Here is a 17819-nt window from a genome sequence, read left to right as displayed (position 1 = left end):
ACCGCCACCGGACTAATGATCCTGGTGACTCTGAACGGGCCGATAAATTTGGGGGCAAGTTTGTTCGAAACGGATCGGAGTGGAATGTTCTTAGTAGAAAGCCACACTCTTTGGCCAACGACGTATACCGGAGGCTTCGACCGGTGGCGATCGGCCTTAGCCTTGGTGCGCGCCCCCACCCGGAGAAGAGTCTCACGGGCTCTGCTCCATGCGTGACGGCACCTCTGGATGAAAGCGTGAGCGGAAGGAACAGTGACCTCGGACTCCGTACTGGGAAAGATAGGTGGCTGGTAACCTAAACTACACTCAAACGGAGAGAGACCCGTAGCTGCCACTGGCAACGAATTGTGAGCGTACTCAACCATAGAGAGTTGTTGACTCCAGGAAGAGGGATTCTTAGAAACCAAACATCGCAACACTCTCTCCAAATCTTGGTTGGCCCTCTCCGTTTGACCGTTGCTCTGGGGATGAAACCCTGAAGACAGGCTGACACTCGCTCCCAGTAACCTACAAAACTCTTGCCAAAACTTGGACACAAATTGGGGCCCCTGTCAGAAACTACGTCCATCGGCAGGCCATGTAAGCGAAAGACGTGATCCACGACAGCTACCGCTGTCTCCTTGGCAGATGGTAATTTAGGCAAGGGAATAAAATGAGCCGCCTTCGAGAACCGGTCCACCACGGTCAACACCACCGTCTTGCCCTGGGAGGGCGGGAGGCCGGTAACAAAATCTAGCGCGATGTGGGACCAGGGTCTCGAAGGGACCGACAGCGGTTGGAGTAACCCATCTGGGGGTCGATTAGAAGTCTTCCCAGTGGCACAAACCGAGCAAGCCAAGACAAAACTGTGAATGTCACGAGCCATCAGTGGCCACCAAAAGCGTTGCTTAACCAAAAGCTAGTGCGGCTGACTCCTGGATGACACGCTACGTTGGAGCAATGGCCCCACCGAATAACATCGGACCGACACCCCTCCGGCACAAACAACCGATTAGGCAGGCAACCGGGCGGAGGCGTTACCCCTTCTAAGGCCGTTTTGACCCTCGATTCAACCTCCCATGTGAGTGTGGATACCACTAGGGACCCGGGTAGGATGTACTCGGGAGTGGATGGGCGTTCGGAATGGTCAAAAATGCGAGAAAGGGAATCGGGTTTGACATTCTTGGAACCCGGGCGATACGAGAGAGAGAAGTCAAAACGTCCGAAAAAGAGTGCCCACCGCGCCTGTCTGGAGTTGAGTCGCTTAGCGGTTCTGATATATTCCAAATTTTTGTGATCGGTCCAAACTATAAAAGGTACCCCGAACCCTCTAACCAATGGCGCCACTCCTCCAGTGCTAACTTCACTGCCAACAACTCTCTGTTGCCAATGTCGTAGTTGCGTTCCGCAGGTGATAACCGATGGGAAAGGAACGCACAAGGGTGCATCTTGTCGTCAGAAGAGGAACGTTGGGAAAGTACCGCACCTACCCCCACCTCTGAAGCGTCCACCTCTACTACGAACTGACGCGAGGGATCGGGAGCTATGAGGATGGGAGCCGAAACAAAGCGGCTCTTGAGTTTGGCGAATGCAGCCTCGGCTGGATCGGACCACCTGAACGGCACTCTGGGGGAGGTTAAGGCGGTAAGAGGAGCGACTATCTGACTAAAGTTGCGAACGAAACGCCGGTAGAAATTGGCGAATCCCAGAAACCTCTGTAGGGCCTTACGGGAATCTGGGCTTGGCCAATCCACCACAGCTTTAACCTTGTCAGGATCCATGCGAATACCTTCAGTCGAGACGATGTAACCTAGGAATGGAACGGATTGTGCATGAAAAATGCATTTCTCCGTCTTGACAAAAAGTCCATTCTCCAACAACCTCTGAAGCACTCGTCTGACGTGCTGAACGTGTTCCTGGAGAGAAGAAGAAAAAATCAGTATGTCATCCAGGTAAACATATATGAACTGATCAATCATATCTCTCAGCACGTCATTGACGAGTGCCTGGAAAACCGCTGGGGAGTTGGATAGCCCAAAAGGCATGACCAAATATTCGAAGTGCCCTCTGGGGGTGTTAAACGCGGTCTTCCATTCGTCCCCCCTTATGCGAACCAAATGATATGCATTACGTAAATCCAACTTAGTGAACACGGATGCTCCCTGTAACCTTTCAAAGGCTGAGGACATCAACGGTAAGGGATAGGTATTCTTCACTGTGATGTTATTCAACCCACGGTAATCAACGCAAGGACGCAGAGATCCGTCCTTCTTTCCCACAAAGAAGAACCCCGCCCCGCTGGAGAAGAGGAAGGACGAATGAATCCAGATGCCAGAGAATCAGAGATGTATCTCTCCATAGCCTCCCTCTCAGGAACAGAGAGTGAATATAACTTGCCTTTAGGCGGAGACTCACCTGGCAATAATTCTATTGCACAGTCATAGGGACGATGCGGAGGAAGAGAAGCAGCACGGGACTTACTGAACACCTCCTTCAAGTCGAGGTATTCAACGGGCACGTTAGACAAATCCACTGCCTCCTCTAGAAACACAGAATCAGACACAGACGAACAGGCAGACACTAAACAGGACTCAAGACACTTGTTACTCCACATGGATATAGAGTTATGACCCCAGTCAACTCTGGGGTTGTGTTGGGTGAGCCAAGGGTGGCCGAGAACTAATGGTGCAAGGGGTGAGTCCATGAGTAGAAATGATAGTGTCTCAGTGTGATTGCCAGAAGTGATGAGTGTGATAGGTTCAGTGGTGTGAGAAATGTTGGGGAGTTCTTGACCATTGAGAGCGTTGACGGATATCTTGTGCGTGAGTGAGGTGATAGGAATCTGGAGTTTGTGAGCGAGCTTGAAGTCCATGAAATTACCCTCTGCTCCTGAGTCCAGTAAGGCTTGGGTGTCGTGCGTGTGGGTGGCCCATCTTAGTCTTACCGGGAGGAGAGTAGATGATGAGGTCTTCTCTGTGGTGACACCACCCGATAGTAGCCTCATGTTTACTACCGGGCCTGATCTTTTACCGGGCAGGAGTGGATAAAGTGGCCCGCTCTACCACAGTAGAGACAGAGTCCTTGGGATCTCCGCCTCCCCCAGCTGCATGGGTTCGTGAGCGGAGGCTGAACTGGCCGTGTTCCCGCCGCTGGCATGCCCGCCCTCCGTGTCATACGGTCTGTTAGGGCATGCTCGGCGGCCAATACGACTCAGACGAGCGTCGACCCTCAAGGCTAGTTCCACTAGTCCATTTAAACTCCTGGGAAGGTCCAGAACATAAATCTCCTTCTGGATCCGGTCCTCGAGCCCATGCAGGAACAAGTCCCACTGCGCCTCCTCGTTCCACTGACACTCTGCGGCCAGAGTGCGGAATTGGATGGAGTATTCCGATACTGAACGGTCTCCTTGGCGAAGGTCAGCGAGTAGTCTGGCCGCCTCCCTACCCGCCACGGCCCGATCGAAGACCCTTCTCATCTCCTCGGAGAGTGTCTGGAAAGAGGTGCAGCATGGGTCCTGGTTCGCCCACACCGCCGTTCCCCAAAGAGCTGCTTTGCCTGATAGCAGTGTGAGTACGAATGCTACCTTAGACTGTTCACGGTTGAAGGTCCGTGGCTGCAACGAGAAATGCATGGAACATCTCGTAAGAAAGGCTCTGCAATAGTCAGGATCACCTGAATAACCCTCTGGTGTCGGTAGCCGTGGCTCTAGCTGGGAATCCGGCTCTGGCGGGCGGGTTGAACTGCCGGTGTAGGTGGCGCAGCGGAACCCCTCAGATGTTGTAATTGTTGGATCAGCTGGGCTACCTGCGTCGCAAGGGCTTGTACTGCCCGACCTGTGCTGGAGATGTTCTCCTCTTGTTGATCCATTCTCGTGATACTGCGGGAAATGAATTCGGTCAGACTCGTTGAACTCGCTGCATCCATGGTTTGGTCAGATCGTTCTGTGACAACACAGAGGCGGATGCAAGATGCAAGCAACGATGGTTTAATGAATACAGTTTACAACAGCAACAGGACAGACAGACTGTACTCAGACGGAATCCGACCCAGGGACTAGGGCGCATCTTCCAATGATAGCGTGCTGAGAAATCCAGGGAGTGTGTCCGGATGGGTAGGAAGGAGCACAGCAGATAATCCACACAAGGGCGGCGAGAGAAGAGCACAGACACACGACACAACCTCAGGGAAGTAACAACGATCTGACAACAAGAAACACTGGTTACAGAACATATAAAGGGAAGATAAGTGGTTCCAGCTGGCGCAGACAATCAGGCCGAGATTGGGAACCACGCCCACACAAACACGAGAGAGAGAGAGAGAGAGAGAGAGAGAGAGAGAGAGAGAGAAAGAGAAAGAGAAAGAGAGGCAGTGGATTCATGAACCGTGACAGTATCATGTCTCTTAGTGTTATAGTGTATAATAGGTGTGTCTGTATCATGTCTCTTAGTGTTATAGTTTATAATAGGTGTGTCTGTATCATGTCTCTTAATGTTATAGTGTATAATAGGTGTGTCATGTCTCTTAATGTTATAGTTTATAATAGGTGTGTCTGTATCATGTCTCTTAATGTTATAGTGTATAATAGGTGTGTCATGTCTCTTAATGTTATAGTTTATAATAGGTGTGTCTGTATCATGTCTCTTAATGTTATAGTGTATAATAGGTGTATCATGTCTCTTAATGTTATAGTGTATAATAGGTGTGTCTGTATCATGTCTCTTAGTGTTATAGTTTATAATAGGTGTGTCTGTATCATGTCTCTTAATGTTATAGTTTATAATAGGTGTGTCTGTATCATGTCTCTTAGTGTTATAGTGTATAATAGGTGTGTCATGTCTCTTAGTGTTATAGTATATAATAGGTGTGTCATGTCCTAGGAGGCTGGTGCTGCAGTGACTGTGTGTTGTTGGTCTGGTTTTATCTCCATTCACAGGGTCTAAAGGTTTCACATTGTTATATGGTCTATGGCAGTTACCAATAATGGTATTATTATGCAGTCAATTTCTTATAATTGGTCCCAATAGCTCTTTCTCAGATCTACATTCAGTTAGATGTATTGAAGAAGGGGTTCATTGATCTATTTTATACTTATTCTTTAGTCTGTGTATATTTTTTCACCTTTCAACCCTTATTGGTGGGTCGCGACTCGACAGACACCTCAGTTGGTGGGTCGCGACTCAACAGACACCTCAGTTGGTGGGTCGCGACTCAACAGACACCTCAGTTGGTGGGTCGCGACTCAACAGACACCGCAGTTGGTGAGTCGCGACTCAACAGACACCTCAGTTGGTGGGTCGCGACTCAACAGACACCTCAGTTGGTGAGTCGCGACTCAACAGACACCTCAGTTGGTGAGTCGCGACTCAACAGACACCTCAGTTGGTGAGTCGCGACTCAACAGACACCGCAGTTGGTGAGTCGCGACTCAACAGACACCTCAGTTGGTGAGTCGCGACTCAACAGACACCGCAGTTGGTGAGTCGCGACTCAACAGACACCTCAGTTGGTGGATCGCGACTCAACAGACACCGCAGTTGGTGGGTGGGTCGCGACTCAACAGACACCTCAGTTGGTGGGTGGGTCGCGACTCAACAGACACCTCAGTTGGTGAGTCGCGACTCAACAGACACCGCAGTTGGTGAGTCGCGACTCAACAGACACCGCAGTTGGTGAGTCGCGACTCAACAGACACCTCAGTTGGTGGATCGCGACTCAACAGACACCGCAGTTGGTGGGTGGGTCGCGACTCAACAGACACCTCAGTTGGTGGGTGGGTCGCGACTCAACAGACACCTCAGTTGGTGGATCGCGACTCAACAGACACCTCAGTTGGTGGATCGCGACTCAACAGACACCTCAGTTGGTGGATCGCGACTCAACAGACACCTCAGTTGGTGGATCGCGACTCAACAGACACCTCAGTTGGTGGGTGGGTCGCGACTCAACAGACACCGCAGTTGGTGGGTGGGTCGCGACTCAACAGACACCTCAGTTGGTGGGTGGGTCGCGACTCAACAGACACCTCAGTTGGTGGGTGGGTCGCGACTCAACAGACACCGCAGTTGGTGGGTGGGTCGCGACTCAACAGACACCTCAGTTGGTGGGTGGGTCGCGACTCAACAGACACCTCAGTTGGTGGGTGGGTCGCGACTCAACAGACACCTCAGTTGGTGGATCGCGACTCAACAGACACCTCAGTTGGTGGATCGCGACTCAACAGACACCTCAGTTGGTGGGTGGATCGCGACTCAACAGACACCTCAGTTGGTGGATCGCGACTCAACAGACACCTCAGTTGGTGGATCGCGACTCAACAGACACCTCAGTTGGTGGATCGCGACTCAACAGACACCTCAGTTGGTGGATCGCGACTCAACAGACACCTCAGTTGGTGGGTCGCGACTCAACAGACACCTCAGTTGGTGGATCGCGACTCAACAGACACCTCAGTGGGTGGATCGCGACTCAACAGACACCTCAGTTGGTGAGTCGCGACTCAATAGACACCTCAGTTGGTGGACCACGAAGCAAAATATGTGAGAACTCCTGGTCTACATAGATAGACCATATAACAATCTGAAACTTTTAGGTGGTTCATTATGCATCTTGTACTGTCTCTCTGTGTTGTTATAATAGGTGTCTGTGTACTGTCTCTCTGTGTTGTTATAATAGGTGTCTGTGTACTGTCTCTCTGTGTTGTTATAATAGGTGTCTGTGTACTGTCTCTCTGTGTTGTTATAATAGGTGTCTGTGTACTGTCTCTCTGTGTTGTTATAATAGGTGTCTGTGTACTGTCTCTCTGTGTTGTTATAATAGGTGTCTGTGTACTGTCTCTCTGTGTTGTTATAATAGGTGTCTGTGTACTGTCTCTCTGTGTTGTTATAATAGGTGTCTGTGTACTGTCTCTCTGTGTTGTTATAATAGGTGTCTGTGTACTGTCTCTCTGTGTTGTTATAGGACTATAATAGGTGTCTGTGTACTGTCTCTCTGTGTTGTTATAATAGGTGTCTGTGTACTGTCTCTCTGTGTTGTTATAGGACTATAATAGGTTTCTGTGTACTGTCTCTCTGTGTTGTTATAGGACTATAATAGGTGTCTGTGTACTGTCTCTCTGTGTTGTTATAGGACTATAATAGGTGTCTGTGTACTGTCTCTCTGTGTTGTTATAATAGGTGTCTGTGTACTGTCTCTCTGTGTTGTTATAATAGGTGTCTGTGTACTGTCTCTCTGTGTTGTTATAATAGGTGTCTGTGTACTGTCTCTCTGTGTTGTTATAATAGGTGTCTGTGTACTGTCTCTCTGTGTTGTTATAATAGGTGTCTGTGTACTGTCTCTCTGTGTTGTTATAGGACTATAATAGGTGTCTGTGTACTGTCTCTCTGTGTTGTTATAATAGGTGTCTGTGTACTGTCTCTCTGTGTTGTTATAGGACTATAATAGGTGTCTGTGTACTGTCTCTCTGTGTTGTTATAGGACTATAATAGGTGTCTGTGTACTGTCTCTCTGTGTTGTTATAATAGGTGTCTGTGTACTGTCTCTCTGTGTTGTTATAGGACTATAATAGGTGTCTGTGTACTGTCTCTCTGTGTTGTTATAGGACTATAATAGGTGTCTGTGTACTGTCTCTCTGTGTTGTTATAATAGGTGTCTGTGTACTGTCTCTCTGTGTTGTTATAATAGGTGTCTGCGTACTGTCTCTCTGTGTTGTTATAATAGGTGTCTGTGTACTGTCTCTCTGTGTTGTTATAGGACTATAATACACGTCAGTTAAGAACAAATTCATATTTACAATGACGACTCTCTGATGCTGAGAGTTTCTCTCTTCTGGTTTTCTGTTCCCTCCAGTTGTATGTCAGCAACATCAATGAAGAGTGACCGTTCAATGGATTCCCCTCGTTATTTCAAAGAGAGAGAAAAGGTCTCTCAGCCAAAAGCAGAGTAAGACCCTTTATTCTACCTTCCAAAACAGAGAAACTACAAGGATGCTACTGCTCTACCAGCGTATAATAAAATATTAAAGGATGCTACTGCCTTACCTCATTATAATAAAATATTAAAGGATGCTACTGCTCTACCAGCGTATAATAAAATATTAAAGGATGCTACTGCTTTACCAACGTATAATAAAATATTAAAGGATGCTACTGCTTTACCTCATTATAATAAAATATTAAAGGATGCTACTGCCTTACCTCATTATAATAAAATATTAAAGGATGCTACTGCTCTACCAGCGTATAATAAAATATTAAAGGATGCTACTGCTTTACCTCATTATAATAAAATATTAAAGGATTCTACTGCTTTACCTCATTATAATAAAATATTAAAGGATGCTACTGCTCTACCAGCGTATAATAAAATATTAAAGGATGCTACTACCTTACCTCATTATAATAAAATATTAAAGGATGCTTCTGCTTTACCAGCGTATAATAAATATTAAAGGATGCTACTGCTCTACCAGCGTATAATTAAATATTAAAGGATGCTACTGCTTTACCTCATTATAATAAAATATTAAAGGATGCTACTGCTCTACCAGCGTATAATAAAATATTAAAGGATGCTACTGCCTTACCTCATTATAATAAAATATTAAAGGATGCTACTGCTCTACCAGCGTATAATAAAATATTAAAGGATGCTACTGCTTTACCTCATTATAATAAAATATTCAAGGATGCTACTGCTTTAACTCATTATAATAAAATATTAAAGGATGCTAATGCTCTACCAACGTATAATAAAATATTAAATGATGCTACTGCTTTACCTCATTATAATAAAATATTAAACGATGCTACTGCTTTACCAGCATATAATAAAATATTAAAGGATCCTACTGCTTTACCAGCATATAATAAAATATTAAAGGATGCTACTGCTTTACCAGCATATAATAAAATATTAAAGGATGCTACTGCTTTACATACAAATAATAAAATATTAAAGGATGCTACTGCTTTACCTCCATATAATAAAATATTAAAGGATGCTACTGCTTTACCTCACTATAATAAAATATTAAAGGATGCTACTGCTTTACCTCATTATAATACAATATTAAAGGATGCTACTGCTTTACCAGCATATAATAAAATATTAAAGGATGCTACTGCTTTACCAGAGTATAATAAATATTAAAGGATGCTACTGCCTTACCTCATTATAATAACATTTTAAAGGATGCTACTGCTTTACCAGTGTATAATAAATATTAAAGGATGCTACTGCTTTACCAACGTATAATAAAATATTAAAGGATGCTACTGCTTTACCAGTGTATAATAAATATTAAAGGATGCTACTGCTTTACCAACGTATAATAAAATATTAAACGATGCTACTGCTTTACCAGCATATAATAAAATATTAAAGGATGCTACTGCTTTACCTCCATATAATAAAATATTAAAGGATGCTACTGCTTAACCTCATTATATTAAAATATTAAAGGATGCTACTGCTTTACCTCCATATAATAACATATTAAAGGATGCTACTGCTTAACCTCATTATATTAAAATATTAAAGGATGCAACTGCTTTACCTCCATATAAGAAAATATTAAAGGATGCTACTGCTTTACCTCCATATAATAAAATATTAAAGGATGCTACTGCTTTACCTCATTATAATAACATTTTAAAGGTTGCTACTGCTTTACCACGTATAATAAAATGTTAAAGAATGCTACCTTTACCAACGTATAATAAAATATTAAAGGATGCTACTGCTTTACCTCATTATAATAAAATATTAAAGGATGCTACTGCTTTACCTCATTATAATAAAATATTAAAGGATTCTACTGCTTTACCTCATTATAATAAAATATTAAAGGATGCTACTGCTTTACCTCATTATAATAAAATATTAAAGGATGCTACTGCTTTACCTCATTATAATAAAATATTAAAGGATTCTACTGCTTTACCTCATTATAATAAAATATTAAAGGATGCTACTGCTTTACCTCATTATAATAAAATATTAAAGGATGCTACTGCTTTACCAGCATATAATAAAATATTAAAGGATGCTACTGCTTTACCTGATTATAATAAAATATTAAAGGATGCTACTGCTTTACCAACGTATAATAAAGTATTAAAGGATGCTACTGCTTTACCTCATTATAATAAAATATTAAAGGATGCTACTGCTTTACCTCATTATAATAAAATATTAAAGGATTCTACTGCTTTACCTCATTATAATAAAATATTAAAGGATGCTACTGCTTTACCTCATTATAATAAAATATTAAAGGATTCTACTGCTTTACCTCATTATAATAAAATATTAAAGGATGCTACTGCTTTACCTCATTATAATAAAATATTAAAGGATGCTACTGCTTTACCTCATTATAATAAAATATTAAATAATAATAATAATAATATATGCCATTTAGCAGACGCTTTTATCCAAAGCGACTTACAGTCATGTGTGCATACATTCTACGTATGGGTGGTCCCGGGAATCGAACCCACTCCCCTGGCGTTACAAGCGCCATGCTCTACCAACTGAGCTACAGAAGGAAGGATGCTACTGCTTTACCTCATTATAATAAAATATTAAAGGATGCTACTGCTTTACTAGCATATAGTAAAATATTAAAGGATGCTACTGCTTTACCTCATTATAATAAAATATTAAAGGATGCTACTGCTTTACCTGATTATAATAAAATATTAAAGGATGCTACTGCTTTACCTCCATATAATAACATATTAAATTATGCATATTGTAGTGAAACAGAACAAGGTTATTATATACTGAATAAAAATATAAGCGCAACACACATGTAAAGTGTTGGTCCCATGTTTCATGAGCTGAAATAAAAGACCCAAGAAATGTTCCATATGAACAAAAAGCTTATTTCTCTCAAATGTTGTGCACAAATCCATACAAATTTGAAGGGGTGTCCACATACTTTTTTTAATATGCTATATATAGTGTACATTTCTGCAACAACTAGGAGCGTTGAAGCATGACTCTAAACTTCTCTGCTGTTTGGTTCCTGTAGCTACCACGGTTAGCAGAGTGAAGCCCACCCCAGCACATGCTCAGATTCTCTGTGTGCCGATTCTGGGCGGATCACTTTTGTCAAGTCTTTCAAAGTGTTTTCCATTCTGGGGATAAGAATTGTCTGACTGAATGTCGAATTGATGAACTTGACAAAAAAAATCATGTGATCTAAGGTCATGAAGTGTCGACTGCAAGTTTCCGCAGTTGCTCTTCAACTTCATCCTGTTGCATTGTGGGAGGATCTACATGATCCTGATAGAATGTGTAGTAAATCTAACATATGTTTTATTGATTCATGTAGTTGATAGAATGTGTAGTAAATCTAACATATGTTTTATTGATCCATGTATTTGATTAGTAGGTCATTCCTTCTTTTCTTTTCCCAATCAATAACCAGACCAGGAGAACCATGTGACATCTGCTCTGAGCGCAGAGCCATGAAGCTTTGTCTGACCTGCTCTGTCTACTACTGTGAGAAACACATGAGGAAGCACTTCATAATACAAGCACTGAGGAGACACGTCATGGTGGATGTCACTGAAGAAGTCGTACTACAGAGAAACACCTCGGAGAAGAAGAGGAGAGAGGAGCAGGAGGAAGAGGGAAGGAGACAGGGACAGGAGGAGGGGCTGAGGTGGCAGACGAGGAAGGAGGACTTTAGGGAAGAGGAGAGGGGGCACCAGGAGGCTGCGGAACAACAGTGCAGAGAGAAGGAGAGCGAGAGAGAGCGAGAGAAGGAGAGCGAGAGAGAGAGGGAGAAGCAGCAGCTATCGATATGGGACTCCTATGGCTGTACTGACCAGGTCCAGCCTGAGACATCCAGAGTAGACAGGGCAAAGTCCAAATCCATTCCTGAGCTGGACCATGTGGAGGAACCAGAGATCACAGTGACTAGCAGTGACAGGCTGGGTGAGGCATCATGGATAAAGGGCCAGCAGACCCTGCCCAAGGTGCAGCTGGAGACGCAGCAGATCCTGCCCAAGGTGCAGCTGGAGACGCAGCAGATCCTGCCCAAGGTGCAGCTGGAGACGCAGCAGATCCTGCCCAAGGTGCAGCTGGAGACGCAGCAGAACCTGCCCAAGGTGCAGCTGGAGAGGCAGCAGAACCTGCCCAAGGTGCAGCTGGAGACGCAGCAGATCCTGCCCAAGGTGCAGCTGGAGACGCAGCAGATCCTGCCCAAGGAGCAGCTGGAGAGGCAGCAGAACCTGCCCAAGGTGCAGCTGGAGAGGCAGCAGAACCTGCCCAAGGTGCAGCTGGAGAGGCAGCAGAACCTGCCCAAGGTGCAGCTGGAGAGGCAGCAGAACCTGCCCAAGGAGCAGCTGGAGAGGCAGCAGAACCTGCCCAAGGTGCAGCTGGAGACGCAGCAGATCCTGCAGATGAAAAAGAAAGTCAGACTACGCAACGACGACAGCTGGATCCGCCAGCGTTCCACCAGCAAGCCTCCTGCCACCGGACCCATCAGGAAAGGCAAGTCTCTCGACAACCTGGACATCTGCTCTTCCTGGCACTCGTCGTGGACACCGGAGAGCACCTCCTCCATCCTCAACTACAGTTGGCCTCACTCTGGCCTCAACAGCTACATCGGCCGGGTCGGAGGTCATTCCGGCTCAGCCACTATGTCCTCTCTCTCCATGAGCTCCCTCAGAGGAGCCGGGATTGGAAGCAACCAGTCTTCATGGTCCCAGCACTCTCCCTCACCCTCCTCCTCCTCCTCTTCCCCCTCCCCTTCTACTGGCCCCAAGTCCCAGTCATTCCTATCCGTGCATGAAAGCAGCAGGACAGTGAGTGGCAAGGAAATGTGTACGTTGTGTGACACGGCGCTGGTCGAGGGAGCCGCCATGGTCATCGAGTCCCTGGGGCTCGTTTATCATTTGACGTGTTTCAAATGCATCAACTGTAAGTCCGAGCTGCTGGGCGCATCGGAGGTCGGAGCGGAGGTCAGAATACGGAACCGACGGCTCTTCTGTGACTCCTGCTACGTGATTGAAAAGTGGACGGTCAACCTCCGTGAGAAACGAGTCAAAAGATTTTCAGAAGTAAAAGCGAGATGCACCAGCAGTGTTGTTTCCTAAGAGAGCAAATGAAACACAGTGGGACAGTACTTCTCTCAAATGTTGTGCACAAATGTGTTAGTGAGCATTTCTCCTTTACCAAGATAACCCATCAACCTGACAGCTGTGGCATATCAACACGCTGATTGAACAGCACGACTATTACACAGGTGCACCTTGTACAGGGGACAATAAAAGGCCAGTCTAGACATCTGTGGCATTGTGTTGTGTGACACAACTACTACAACTTTTAAAGTTAAGGGAGTGTGCAATTGGTATGCTGACTGCAGGAATGTCCACCAGAGCTGTTGGCAGAGTTTCATGTTAATTTCTCTACCGTAAACCGGCTCCAATGTCGTTTTAGACATTTTGGCAGTACATCCAACTGGCCTCACATCCGCAGACCACGTACGTGTATGGCGTTGTGTGGGAGAGCGGTTTGCTGATGTCAACGTTGTGAACAGAGTGCCCCATGGTGGCAGTGGGGTTATGGTATGGGCAGGCAAAAGCTACGGACACAATTGCATTTTATCGATTGGCAATTTGAATGTTCAAAAATACTGCGACGAGATCCTGAGGCCCATTTAAAAGTGCTGATCTGTATTCCCAGTCGTGTGAAATCCATAGATTAAGACCACATTAATTTATTTAAATTGACAGATTTTCTCGTATGAGCTGTCACTCAGTAAAATGGTTGGAATTGTTGCATGTTGCGTTTTTGTTAAGTATATTTCGGAGCCCGTTGGTCCACGACTCGATGCTCCGGTACCGCCTGCCGGACAGGAGCAGATAGAACAGTCCATGGCTCAGGCGGCTGGAGTCCTTGGCAGTTTTTCGGGCATAAATGTACTGGATGGCCGTCCGCACCACCCTCTCTAGGGCCTTGCGGTCGTGGACGGAGCAGTTGCCAAACCAGGCGGTGATACAACCAGTCAGGAGGCTTTCGATGGTACACCTGTAAAAGTTCCTGAGGATCTGAGGGGCCAAATCTCTTCAGTCTCTGAAGGGGAAAGAGGCACTGTCACACCTTCTTCATGACTGTGCTGGTGTGAGAGGACCATGTTAAGTTCTCAGTAATGTGGACGCGGAACACAGGTATTCCTCGTTTCTCGGCGGGAGAGGACAGTGTGGAGTGAAATAGAGATTGCGTCGTCTGTGGATCTGTTGATCTGTTGGAGGCCCAAACTGAAGTGGGTCCAGGGTGTCTGGGATGATGGAATTGATGTGAGTCGCCAACAGCCTTTCAAAGCACTTCATGATTACAGATGTGAGCGCTACAGGGCGGTAGTTATTGAGGCAGGTTGGGAACAGGAATGATGGTAGTCAACTTGAAACATTGGGATTACAGACTGGGACAAGGAGAGATGCCTCCCAGCTGGTCTGCACGTGCCCCGAGGACCCAGCCTGGAATACCGTTTGGCCCTGCGTTCTTACGGAGTGTTGACCCGTTTGAAAGCCTTATGTAAGCCTCGGAGAGTGATGTCTCCCAGTCCTCCGGATCAGCGGGCCCTCATGCAAGGCTCTGTTGTTTTTATAGAAGAGTGCATGGAAGAAAGAGATAGAGAAAACATTCTGTACAAAACAGCAAAGTTGTGTCGAAGCTCACAAGACTGCAACCACACGACACAGCGACATCTTGCAGGTAGCAGAGCCAAGCGCGGTCTAGCAGGTATTTGCATATTTCCGTTATGGAATGCCTACTCTGTGAAGTGTGCGCGTGCAGTAACTCAATTCGTCCTTGATCTCCTAAATAATGCAATTAAAAAAAAAAAAACGTTTAGTCAAGTCTACAAAACTTAGTCCACTCTGTTCACTACAGATTTTAGATTTGGGAACAGAAAACTGCATTGAGATCGAATGTTTCATCGATGCGAGAATTAGCAGAATGTCAGCCAAGTTTCATCGAGCTTCAACTTCACCCACAACTGGACTTCTAAACGAATGCTTCAGATTCATTTATCCTGCGAGAGATCTGGCTCCTTGTTACTACAGACACCCTGATTTGAATCCAGGCTGTATCACAACCCGACCGGGATTGTGAGTCCCATAGGGCGGCGCACAATCTGCCCAGCGTCGTCTGGGTTTGGCCGGTGTCGGCTGCCATTGTAAATAATAATTTGTTCTTATTAATTGACTTGACTTGTTAAATAAAATATTAAATATTCTGTGACACTGCATCTCTTCCTCTATCCGCTGTAGCACAATGAACACTGCAACCAGCCATAAACACTAGTAGATGTTATAAATATATATATATATCTAAAATGGCCACAACATTGTACATCAGAATTGACTATGAATGAATTCAGGGTTGGTGTTTGATGTGATCTAAAGTAGGCCTTGTTTAAAAACAATACTTGTCTCTGGATTTTTAAAACAGACAATTCTTGTTTGCTTTACTAGCCATTTAGAGAAAGAAAAGGGGGGATACCTGTACAACTGAATGCATTCAACTGAAATGTGTCTTTCCCGACAATGATACCTGTACAACTGAATGCATTCAACTGAAATGTGTCTTTCCCGACAATGATACCTGTACAACTGAATGCATTCAACTGAAATGTGTCTTTCCCGACAATGATACCTGTACAACTGAATGCATTCAACTGAAATGTGTCTTTCCGGACAATGATACCTGTACAACTGAATGCATTCAACTGAAATGTGTCTTTCAGGACAATGATACCTGTACAACTGAATGCATTCAACTTTCCGGAAATGATACCTGTCAACTGAATGCATTCCTGGACAATGATACCTGTACAACTGAATGCATTCAACTGAAATGTGTCTTTCCGGACAATGATACCTGTACAACTGAATGCATTCAACTGAAATGTGTCTTTCCGGACAATGATACCTGTACAACTGAATGCATTCAACTGAAATGTGTCTTTCCGGACAATGATACCTGTACAACTGAATGCATTCAACTGAAATGTGTCTTTCAGGACAATGATACCTGTACAACTGAATGCATTAAACTGAAATGTGTCTTTCCGGACAATGATACCTGTATTTTTTTAATTGCACAGTTCTTCTCTTTTATATAATCATACTGCAACAGATACAGATCTGGACACTGGACACATTTTAAAACCAAACGATAGCTATTCCATGTTAATAAAGTGTTCATATACATTCCTCTGTATCTTCAAAATCAAATGACATTTGCATAAAACAATAAAATAAAGACCCATTACCAGTCACACCAGAAGATGCTCGTTATTTGTGAAATCATGTCATCTTGTCTTTTACAATTGAAGCACCATGCAAAGGCTCAGACATTCTTCCCGCTCGGGTTGGAACAGAAATGAAGGAGTCATGAATTGTTCAGTAGGAAGGTTTGGCCCAAACAATAACTATAGGTGCCAAACTGGTACAAGGAACTAAAGAGGAAAAATATTTACATTTTTACACCATAAAACAATGCAGTTGTTTCATAGAGTAATTGATTTGAAACAATATTTGGCTGAAGTGAAATGGCTATTTTAGGCTGTATTGAAAGGTTATGACCACATCATTTGCCACTAGATGGCCTCTTCAACCACAGAAAGAGATCTTGATGAAAGCTCATTGCAATTATAAAGATCATCGGTCACTCGTTACTTTCATGTTCACTGTGAAATTTACGAGGGCTTTGTGAATCGGGCTGCAAACACACGGCTCAAAAAAAAAATCTACATTTCCTTGCAACCCCTTTGACAAATATAATTTCCAAATAAAAAGTTGACATTGCCAAGCGCCAGCTGAGCGACCAGGGTTGTGAAATCCCAGTAACTTTCCTCAAATTCCCAGAAATAAACAAGAAATCTGGAATCGTCCAACCAGGATTTCTGGAGGAAACATGGGACATTTAAGTAAAGTTACCAGAATATTTCAACCCTGTGAGCCACAAATTACAATATTTCTGTATTTTCTTCCCCTTCATGTCTAATCAAAGTTAGTAGGGGAATCCTCGTCATCATGTCTAATCAAAGTTAGCAGGGGAACCCTCGTCATCATGTCTAATCAAAGTTAGCAGGGGAACCCTCGTCATTATGTCTAATCAAAGTTAGCAGGGGAACCCTCGTCATCATGTCTAATCAAAGTTAGCAGGGGAACCCACGTCATCATGTCTAATCAAAAAGTTAGCAGGGGAACCCTCATGTCAATCATGTCTAAAACAAAGTTAGCAGGGGAACCCTCGTCATCATGTCTAATCAAAGTTAGCAGGGGAACCCTCGTCATCATGTCTAATCAAAGTTAGCAGGGGAACCCTCGTCATCATGTCTAAACAAAGTTAGCAGGGGAACCTCTCAATCATGTCTAATCAAAAAGTTAGCAGGGGAACCCTCGTCATCATGTCTAATCAAAGTTAGCAGGGGAACCCTCGTCATCATGTCTAATCAAAGTTAGCAGGGGAACCCTCGTCATCATGTCTAAACAAAGTTAGCAGGGGAACCCTCGTCATCATGTCTAAACAAAGTTAGCAGGGGAACCCTCGTCATCATGTCTAATCAAAGTTAGCAGGGGAACCCTCGTCATCATGTCTAAACAAAGTTAGCAGGGGAACCCTCGTCATCATGTCTAATCAAAGTTAGCAGGGGAACCCTCGTCATCATGTCTAAACAAAGTTAGCAGGGGAACCCTCGTCATCATGTCTAAACAAAGTTAGCAGGGGAACCCTCGTCATCATGTCTAATCAAAGTTAGCAGGGGAACCCTCGTCATCATGTCTAAACAAAGTTAGCAGGGGAACCCTCGTCATCAT

General features: G+C 44.5%; 1 protein-coding gene and 2 long non-coding RNA genes across 10 annotated transcripts in view; 1 reads left to right on the top strand and 2 right to left on the bottom strand.

Annotated features, from left to right (window-relative positions):
- The window catches only part of LOC127918818 (LIM domain only protein 7-like), a 58054-nt gene extending 42505 nt beyond the window's left edge, over positions 1-15549 (top strand). For 2 of the 6 annotated variants that reach the window (XM_052502053.1, XM_052502052.1), the window contains exons 2-3: positions 7825-7917; positions 11414-15549. In XM_052502053.1, the coding sequence (XP_052358013.1) occupies positions 7829-7917; positions 11414-13088 (1764 nt within the window). In that variant the 5' untranslated portion in view covers positions 7825-7828 and the 3' untranslated portion in view covers positions 13089-15549. Of the gene's footprint in view, positions 1-6800; positions 6984-7098; positions 7918-11413 lie in introns of those variants that run through there. The other 4 variants (XM_052502051.1, XM_052502048.1, XM_052502047.1 and 1 more) reach the window with 4 other exon arrangements.
- LOC127918820 (uncharacterized) lies at positions 5756-6755 on the bottom strand. Its single transcript, XR_008100911.1, has 3 exons — positions 6487-6755; positions 6107-6141; positions 5756-5865 (listed from the first exon to the last, which is right to left on the bottom strand). It is a non-coding gene; the product is annotated as an uncharacterized LOC127918820 (long non-coding RNA).
- LOC127918819 (uncharacterized) lies at positions 15366-17188 on the bottom strand. 3 transcript variants are annotated; one of them, XR_008100908.1, is made up of 4 exons: positions 16081-17188; positions 15826-15978; positions 15652-15753; positions 15366-15498 (listed from the first exon to the last, which is right to left on the bottom strand). It is a non-coding gene; the product is annotated as an uncharacterized LOC127918819 (long non-coding RNA). The 3 variants fall into 3 exon arrangements; XR_008100910.1 differs by lacking the exon at positions 16081-17188 and having other exon boundaries at positions 15826-15992; XR_008100909.1 differs by lacking the exon at positions 15366-15498 and having other exon boundaries at positions 15558-15753.
- Positions 17189-17819: the final 631 nt, after the last annotated feature.

Source organism: Oncorhynchus keta, unplaced genomic scaffold, assembly GCF_023373465.1.
Source record: "Oncorhynchus keta strain PuntledgeMale-10-30-2019 unplaced genomic scaffold, Oket_V2 Un_contig_1495_pilon_pilon, whole genome shotgun sequence".
Lineage (NCBI taxonomy): Eukaryota > Metazoa > Chordata > Actinopteri > Salmoniformes > Salmonidae > Oncorhynchus > Oncorhynchus keta.
Note: the sequence above shows the minus strand (reverse complement) of the source record. Positions and strands in the feature narration are given on the sequence as shown.